Here is a 9,116-nt window from a genome sequence, read left to right as displayed (position 1 = left end):
TTTTTAATCTCTCGTCAAAGAAAAAAATATATATTTTTCAAGCCATCGGTGCAGAGTGTTTTGACAGTAGCGCTTCACGCACGCGGGAACAACAGGTAGCGGTGAAAAATACAATGGCACGTGAGTGAGAAACGAGCTCTGTGGATATTTGGGAAACAGTGAAATCCATATTCGGGGGGAGGGGGGTGGGTTGATATAAATGCAGATGACAAAAGAAGGATACCCTGCACGAACTATCTTTACACAGGTATATCGACAATAAATTAGAACAGATCCCTAAAAACAAACTACTTCGTTGTATTTACACGCAATAACAATATGAAATAATTACATAAATATTTTATATATCACTATTTACACGTATAATCAATACTAACCGTTCTTTTTTTTATTATTTCTGATTCCCTTTGCCCATACTGAATGCCGCATGCTTAGGGCAGTCTCCGTATAGTACAGAGGCTTCGCGGCCCTAACCATGATATCAATTTGATAAATGAGTGAATTAAAATGGATAAATTGAAGAAGAGAGAGAAGAAAAAAAAAACACAAAACAAAACACTATTTTAAAAGAAATGTCAGCAGCAAGGGAATGGGGGAAACGTTTTTGGGTTTTTTTTTTCCTCACTAATTGTTATGGCTCCTTTGCAATTTAATAGTTAAATGCATCAATTTCATAGGGTTTAAGGGGCATGCAACATTTGACCTGCCCACAGGCCGAATGGCGAACAGGCGTCAGAGGTTAGGCTGTTCAATCAATTCATAGGCTCCAACTAAATACAGCAGTCGTTATAAGGTAAATTGAAGTGTCAACCCGATCCAGAGTGCACATTATGACAGAACAAGCACGCCGGAGACAGAACACAGCAGCAACCTCTCCCATATGTGAGTCACAGCCATGGCAACCTTTCAGTTTCAATACTTGTACGGTATTCAAATGACAGGGGAAGAAAAAAAAATATATATCAAAGAAGTGTTGTTTAATTTAACAAAAGTAGAAATATACATATCAGATGTGTATTAACCAAAGTGCATTTCAAAATCTAAAATGTTCAAATGTTCCTTTTTTAGGTTATTTCTTTCTTTTTTTTTTTTTTTTTTTCTTCTTTTTTCGTTTTTGTAAACCTGCATTAATCTAAGGGGGTGTAGTCCTACTGTTAATGTCTTTTTCATCTTCTTCACAACAACAAAACAAAAGGGAGCGCGTGGGGGCCGGGGGGGGGGGGGGGGTGTCCTCATGGGGAGACGCTCCTCGGCCGGTCCTGGTTGGAGTCCAGTCCGCTGACCAGGCGCTGGATGCTCTGCAGCTCGTTGGCGGCCTCCTTCTCCGTGCACGTTTTTGGGGACGTGGAGACCGAGCCGGCGGACATGGTGGACGAGCGGCTGTTCACCTCTGACGTGGAATCCAGGGTGGCGGAAACGGGGCTCGCGGCGATGCCGTCCGCCTTCATCTCGGCTCCCCCGCCGGCCATGGAGGGGATGACGGTGTTGAGCAGGGTGCTGTCCGGGACCCCCATGGGCAGCGAGTACGGGCTGTACCGGAGCCTGGGACGCACGGCGTTCAGGAAGGGGTGCCGGTGCACCGAAGAGGAGGCAGCGGCGGCTGCCGCCATGTAGGTGTAGGGATATGGAAAGAGGCTGCCAAACGGAGACATGGCGAGGCCCTGTGGAAGCCAGAAACACTGGGGTTAGTTTGGTGCAACATGTCTACAGCATTGGTTCTCCACCTTTTATCCGACGTTAAACACCCTCAATCCCAAAGTCATTAGGGCCACGGACCATTTATGATATTATAGGGGACACCAATCTGTGAATATGTTTTATTGTTGGATAAAATGTTGTCCACACGTCCACAGCTGTCTGTCATACAGTCACAGCAACGGAACTGTAACCAAAACAGTCGTGATGTTAAATTCCCTAATGGTGCTCACTTTTTGTTAATTCAATCACGGTGAAGTTTAAGTATTAATAGCTTTGCTGGGGACCCCCTGGAACCACTCGAAGGGCCCCCTGGTGGTCCCCGTACACCACATTTGAGAACCACCGCTCGCCTTTTCCCGCATAGCCACAGCTTTAAATAATGGATATAGACTTCGCCCTAGCCAATAGGCCCCCACCCCTCTCCCCGCGACCCCCCGCTTCTATGCGTTTTGTAGTTGAGGTCATGCAAAATAATGAATCCAGACACGTGACCTGCTTCGGGGAATGCGTTCGCTCGGTGCTTTAACCATCCACAGTAGAGCTTTTTTGGGATTTTTTTTTTTTTTTCACCGCGCGTAATGATGTCGTTAATGCGCTGAAATGTTGTCATGGACCTGATGGAAATGCGTGAAGCTGTGCATACAGGTCCAGGATGCTTGGCGCCAAGAGTTGGAATATTACAAGTGACAGAAAAATAAGGGCGCGCGTGGGGTTCTAGGGCGCCACCCGCGCGTGTTAAAAAAGAAAAAAAAATGCGATTTATTGAAAAATATATTTAAGAACCAGAGCAACGAGTTTGAAACAAGCGCCAAGCTCTTGTGCAACTTTCCCGTGTTTTTTTTTTTTTTTTTTTTTTTTCAAGACAAATCAAACGTATGAAATTAAGTGTCTGACACTGAACATGCACTATTTGTACATAATTTGAAGCTGTTTCGAGTAACACATTTAACAATAGTCCTGAATGGATTATGCGAATCTGTTGTATATTAAACTATTCGTTGTTTCCCTCCCCCGGCCGGAGAAGCATTTGGAAACACTCACCCTTTCACAGTTAAAACACAGTCTTAATGATCTCACATGAACACCATGGCTTAACACTGACTTGGCAACAAGTCCTTTGTGATAGTTTCTTGTCTCGATCCTAAAAATCTGTGGTGTACTTTCTTAATTTCACAACTAGAATGTCAAGGGAATGAGAGTGCTTTCTATATTAATGAGTCAATCGATTCGAATTAATATTTTTATGTAATAAGCTGCAAACATTAAGGGCCATCATGGGATCATTTGGTAAAATGTGATATATGAAATAGACCAATTTAGTGAAAAGTTTGAAAACAAGTCAACGATCCGACCTATGGAACAACAACAACAACAACAACAACAACAACAACAACAACAACAACAACAACAACAACAACAACAACAACAACAACAAAACACACTGAAACAGGTTTTACCTGTGATGCCAAGACATGTTGCTGCAGATGGAAAGGTAAGCCGGCTGCTGTCAAGCTCTGCGGCGATGACGCCATGCTGGCTGCGTCGATGGCGCTGACGCCCCCAGAGGACACCGCCGCCACTAGGGGACCCATGCCCGCAGCCATGTTTGAGAACGCGCCTCCCATGTTGAACTGGCCGGGATGCAAGAGGAAAGGATGCGCGCTCCCTAAGTGGTTAAAGAACTGCTGTCCAGTCAGACCCGTCGGAAATCCAAAGTTATGCAAATGACTGTGGCCTAGGTGCGGGGAGTCGGTCTGAACAGTCAATGGCATGAAGGTGTCCTTGCTGATTGACCTGCACTCGTCTGTTTTGGGCGGTTCCAGGCCTGGGCTCTTGAGGTCTTCCCCGGACCGGGTGGTGCTGGAAATGGCAGTGACGGGGCTCTGCCGCGAGTCGGCGTGGCCTTTCTCCGTCCTCGGGCCGTCGCGGGGCCTGCCGGTCGAGTCGCTGCCGCCGAACGCGTGGCCCTTCGCCGGGCTCGCTTCGTGGTCCCTCCCGTCCTCCGTCGTGGTGGAGATCTTGCTGGAGTCCGGGCCATCTTTGACGTTGCCGTCTTTACTCTCGTCGTCACTGTCTTCGTCGCTCTCACAGAAATCTAGCAACATGTAATAACATCGGTTAAAAACCCAGCATACGAAAATACACAAAAAAAAAAAAAACTTGTTTCCATTCGTTTTGTACATCAGAGTAGGGTGAGGGGTTGCGCAAAGTAGGGGAGAGCCCCACACGCGCTGACAAAAACTTTTACCCAATCCACCCAACATCACGCAACATATGATTTTGTATTAACAAAGATTAAGTGCTTGTATAACTCTATATTAAAGTGAGCTATACTTAATGCAGAAATTGAAAAAAATAACATTGTTATATGCCTTATTGAAAATGTATTAATAATGACTACATTTAAAAAAATAAATGTAAAAATAATTGTATTTCAGTTTGGTACATTTGACCATATGTATAATCACAAATTGGTTCTTGAGAAAATGTAAATACATTTTTTTTTTTTTTTTTTTGCCATTTTAGCAGCAATAAGAGCCAAAGTATCCTTAAATCCACCTTTAAAAAAAACAACAACAACCCTTCACGCATTACAGAGACTTTGTAGTATCCCCGTCTTCTAATTCCAGACCCCACGCTATCGTCTTACCTTTCAGGTGGGGGGGCCCCACGGTGGACACCGCCGGGGATGAGGCCTGGCCGAAGCACTTGAAGGGAGCCTGCTCTCCAGAGGAATCGTCCGAAGCCCCGTTCTCTTTTTTCTGCTGCTCCTCGTACGAGCGCATGGACTGCAGAGCGAGCTGCTTCCTACACAACAGGCGAGCACCTTGTTAGGCGTCTCACCGAGGGGGGAGAACAAGCACTCGCGCAGCAATGGCTCTCTTATAATCCCAGCTTCGGGACACGTTGTGCACATAACTGGCTGGCCGGTAGATGCAGAAAACATCGCTGGAATTGTCAGTTTCAATCAACCATCTGTTTCTGTTATTTTCTTTGATCCCATTTTCAATATTCACATGCACACGTCATATTTTCCTATAAAGGGATTTTCCTATTTCCCTATATATATATATATATATACAATTAGATATATATTATTAGATATATCTATTTTTATTTTGTTGAAAAGATTTTAATCCATCTCCCACCTCTTTTCTCGTCTTCCGTTTCCAGTATCACGGAACCCTTTAGCAAATGGATTATGGTCAATTTTCAGCTGGGTTATCTGAAATAAATCACAATCAAATTTCGCATGTTAACAACTTTTCCCCCCGTTCTTTGTGCGACAGATACTGTCTAAACACACACTGCATACACCATGGCCGACATTTTTTCAACAATTTGGATAATGTTGGCTCAATATCTAAACCCTTGCATAATTTCAACCCCCCCCCCCACCATACACACACAAGCACCCCCACACACACACACGCGCGCACACACTTCCTCTCTCTCACCCTCACCCCTGACATGAACTGAATTTGGCAACATTGGCAGCATTTTTGAAGCTCGTGTGTCTGCAAAACATTTACTGCGTTTTTGCTCGACACCGGTGACCACAGGTAACGCGTAATCACCATTACATTATTTCCACACAAGGCCGAAAGGCTCGCGCAGAGGAGGATTTCGGTTGTAGCAGTGCGTGAAAAAAAAAAAAAAAAAAAACATGTTACCGGCAGCGTCCGTTAAAAAAAAATCAAAATGCGAAAGCATTTTCTCAAACTTAAAGGTTTTTCTCCTCTTTCCTCCGTCTATGTCTTTCCCTCTTACACACACACACACACACACACACACACACACGCGCGAGAGCACGAGCACGCACGCGCACGCACACACGCACACACCCACACACATACATACACACACACACACACACACACACACACACACACACACACACACAGAAAAAGAGAGGGAGAGAGGGAGAGCGTCTGGGCCTGTGCCAAATCCTTTCCATGTGATTGAATAAAATGAAGAAAACCTATACGGCATACACATTCCTGAGAGTTGTGAATTCCCCGCCTATGGACAAACGCCGCTTTACCGGCTTCCTGACGAGCGCTGGTCTGCCTTCATGCCCGACACAAATGTGTCTTCCATATTTCATGACAACAGAGCGGTGCGGAGCACGAAAGACGCGCCGAAGCGTCGGACCCGTGCAAGGGTTCAAGGCGTATTCTTACAAACGCAGAAAACGGGGTCCACGACAGTGCGACTGTCGCGGTCGGTGTGGTTCTTCAGGCCGCGTTACCTTGTCGTTTTGATACGCAGTCACGGCAATGAAATCCGTTTCAGGGAAAACATAAGTCCTGAAAGTGCTGTAGGGCAGTTTCAGGATGTCGTTGGCCCTCACGATGTGAAACCGGGGCTGGTATTTGTGCATGGAGTTTAGGATGGTCTGCAACAGAGAGTAGGGGGGGGGGGGGGGTTAAAACGCGCGCAACGACACCGCCGCTGCGCGTAAACGTGCGGTATCGCGTGTCGAGTCAACGGGATTTCTCTTCGCCCGCCGTCATTTCGATTCACACATCAAAACGTTTTAATTGCAATCCCACAACTGGTGGACTTCAGCATCACTGCTCGGTTATCCAGAAGCGGGTCGTATTACCGCTGATACATACGATACTGCAATAAAACCATAATTCATACAGTGGTTCGTAAACTGTAAGTGCATGACTACCACTGGATTAACTCGCTCACAATTTATTTTCCTGGAGCATGCAAAGAATGTCGACAATATAAATATTATATATATATGTATATATGTATATATTAGCTCAATATGCACACACATTCCGGAATGGTTGGTATTCACAAATAAGCCTTCATCATTGTTCAACTGCACGTGCATTTTAAATATCAATGAATAACAGCAATATCATACTACATGCAAAATGACAATAAATGGGGAAGTAAGAAAAAAAGACATACATTAGTCGAACTTACAAATCCGTGCTTGTCGGAGATGTTATTCGTCAGCTTGAGTTTGTGAAAATTGACGACTTTTGACATCCACTGTTCGCCGGTAGCCGGACTGTCCGGGTGAATGTACATCCTCTTTGGCATTTCGGGGTCGGCCTTCCCCGCCACCATCCAGCGGGAGTTATGAAATTTATACCTGCAGTCGTCGGCTGCGACAATGTCCATCAAGAGGATGTATTTGGCCTTTTTGTCCAGGCCCGTGCATCTGACTTTGAACGGAGGAAACATTCGCCTGTGGAAGGGAGAGGGGTGGACGGGTCAGGGCGGCCATGATCGGATCTGCAGCGACTTGATCTCGCATGATTTCAAAGGCCTGCGCCGAGTCGCAGCAGCCATCTTTGTATCGCGGCTGTGATGACGAGGATGACACAGACGGGGCTGCACGCACGCACCTTTCTATCGCAGGCGCGCGTTTCGGTGCGAACGTCTTGGACCGTGGATAAAAATAAACCGCGACGGACCAAGACGAAACACCGCCTAATAATGTATAAAGCCCTGTAGGCAGCCGGTCTTCTTAACCTGTAAGTGATATATATAAGATGCCGCGAATATGATCTCGTTTGGGTAACTGTGTAATTTAATAATATCCTCTAATTTTAAGAACGTTTTGGGTTTTTTTCTCGAGCATTTACGCTGAAAATGTTCAAAGCTGTGCGGTGTTTATACAGGCCCCGCAACTTTACATATTAAGTTCCATCTCTTGCTAAATCCACAGGCCCGGTTTCACAGAAACACTTAGTTTTAATATATACAAATTGAGAGTTAAAATGTTACGCATATTTTATTGCTACTCGCATGCTATTGTTTGGATAACAAATACTGTATATATAGTATATATATATATATATATATATATATATATATATATATATATATATATATATATATATATATATATATCGGTGTGTGCGTGTGTGTGTGTGTGTGTGTGTGTATGAATATATATATATATATATATAGAGAGAGAGATCTGTATTTATGCTATATGTTACACTATAAATACATTTGGATTTAAGGTTCTGAAGAATTTAAAATAAATATTGTTTAAACGTAATATTGTTCTCTAGAGGAATTCCAAAGGTCTATTTCCAAGCACCCGTCAATAAACCAATGACCAAAAAGAATGCCAACATATGAATCATCTGTGTCACTGTGTGACATTATTGCGTTAAAAAAAACAATATATTCATTTTTACCTTCCAGACTTTGTAATAACCATTTCCGTCCCTCTCTTGTGGAAAAGCTCCCACAGTTCCTTTGCTTCGAGGTGAACTTTGGGGTCGTCCTCCACCTCCTCCTCGGGCTCCAGGGTCTTCAGAGGCCTGAGGTGGGCGGCGGCAGCCTGGTGCCCGAGCGCCGAGAAGTGCAGGCCGGTCTCCGTAACACCCATCAGCTGGTCCATGATGGGCTTCCCCAGGGCGCCCGGCAGCGACAGGGAGCCGTTCGGGGGCAGAGCCAGGGCCGGGAAGAAGGGAGGCTGGTGGCCGAGCATTGCACTCATGGCAAACTCCGGACTCCGGTGAGGTATAAACGGATGGTATGCCATACTTGTTCCTGGTATGACTGGATCTCTCATCGGGAAGCTCATCCAAGTTCAGGTACCGAATGTTGTTTGTATTTAGAATAATACTGCCACGTAATGGCCGAGTGCACCGGAGAGAAAGCGGAAAAAGAGAAAAATAAAATCGATCGGGACACTTTAGTCGGGGAAATCCACGGTGAGCGCCGGAGAAAAAGAAGCGCCCACGTATTTTTTTTTCCACGAGTCGCTGCGAGTGGGACGCCCCCCGGTGCCGTCGTCAAAAGTTCAGACCAAAATGTTCTCCGACGGTCTCCGGGAAAGAGTGGACGCCGACCGGCTTCTTCGGAGAGATGGTCGCGCGCCGAGCACCCTTCCCTCGAGCTCGTCCCGTGGAAGATTCGCGGGTGGGGTGGCGGGGGCGGGGGCGGCGGGGGTGGGCGAGCGGGGCGAGTCGCTTAATTGACCGCAGCGCCTCTTCTCCCGCCGATGTTTACGGTATCGGCGTCCCTGTTAAAATGCCCTTCCTTTCTTATTGGCCTCGGTCCTCATGCGAGGGGCGACGCGTCGAAAACGTCTCGGCGGCGCCGGTTAATTCCTCTGCCTCCGCTTGCCCCGGACGCGCACCGTCGCACGGGCGCGCGCGCGCACACACACACACACACACGCGCGCACACACACACGCACACGCACAGACACGTCGTCCGCCTCGCTCGTCGCGCACACGCACATGTCAGTGCGGCCGCACGCGGTGGAAGGAGTCCCGTCGGCGGCGGAGAGGCGGTAAGGTCCCGGCACCGAGATTCCCCCTGCGCTTCTGCGCCCCACGGGCTTCGTGCCGTGTGGAAGTGTTGCGTGTCGCGCGGGGGGGGGGCGGGCGGGTGGGGGGGGGGGGGGGGGGGGGGTGGCGTGGGGT

The 9,116-nt window shown here is 46.9% G+C and overlaps 1 protein-coding gene across 2 annotated transcripts; it reads right to left on the bottom strand.

The window, feature by feature from the left end:
* Positions 1–1,200: 1,200 nt before the first annotated feature.
* Positions 1,201–8,996, bottom strand: tbx3a (T-box transcription factor 3a). Of its 2 annotated transcripts, none has more exons than XM_080017393.1 (7): positions 7,878–8,996; positions 6,631–6,913; positions 5,951–6,097; positions 4,848–4,924; positions 4,349–4,506; positions 3,156–3,793; positions 1,201–1,661 (listed from the first exon to the last, which is right to left on the bottom strand). In XM_080017393.1, the coding sequence occupies exons 1-7, from the start codon at positions 8,267–8,269 to the stop codon at positions 1,233–1,235; spliced, it is 2,124 nt and encodes a 707-aa protein (XP_079873519.1). In that variant the 5' UTR covers positions 8,270–8,996; the 3' UTR covers positions 1,201–1,232. The 2 variants fall into 2 exon arrangements, with proteins under 2 accessions (XP_079873519.1, XP_079873520.1); XM_080017394.1 differs by having other exon boundaries at positions 6,646–6,913.
* Positions 8,997–9,116: the final 120 nt, after the last annotated feature.

The sequence above is a fragment of the Zeus faber genome (genome assembly GCF_960531495.2).
Source record: "Zeus faber genome assembly, chromosome: 17".
Taxonomy (NCBI): Eukaryota; Metazoa; Chordata; class Actinopteri; order Zeiformes; family Zeidae; genus Zeus; species Zeus faber.
Note: the sequence above shows the minus strand (reverse complement) of the source record. Positions and strands in the feature narration are given on the sequence as shown.

Bases quoted from the DNA above. Each gene is read 5' to 3' on its own strand.
- tbx3a (XM_080017393.1), bottom strand. From the start codon at position 8,269: ATGAGCTTCCCGATGAGAGATCCAGTCATACCAGGAACAAGTATGGCA. The intron at 6,914-7,877 runs GTAAAAATGAAT...TCCCTTCCACAG, and splicing joins GTTATTACAAAGTCTGGAAG to GCGAATGTTTCCTCCGTTCA. The intron at 3,794-4,348 runs GTAAGACGATAG...ACATGTTGCTAG, and splicing joins GGGGCCCCCCCACCTGAAAG to ATTTCTGTGAGAGCGACGAA.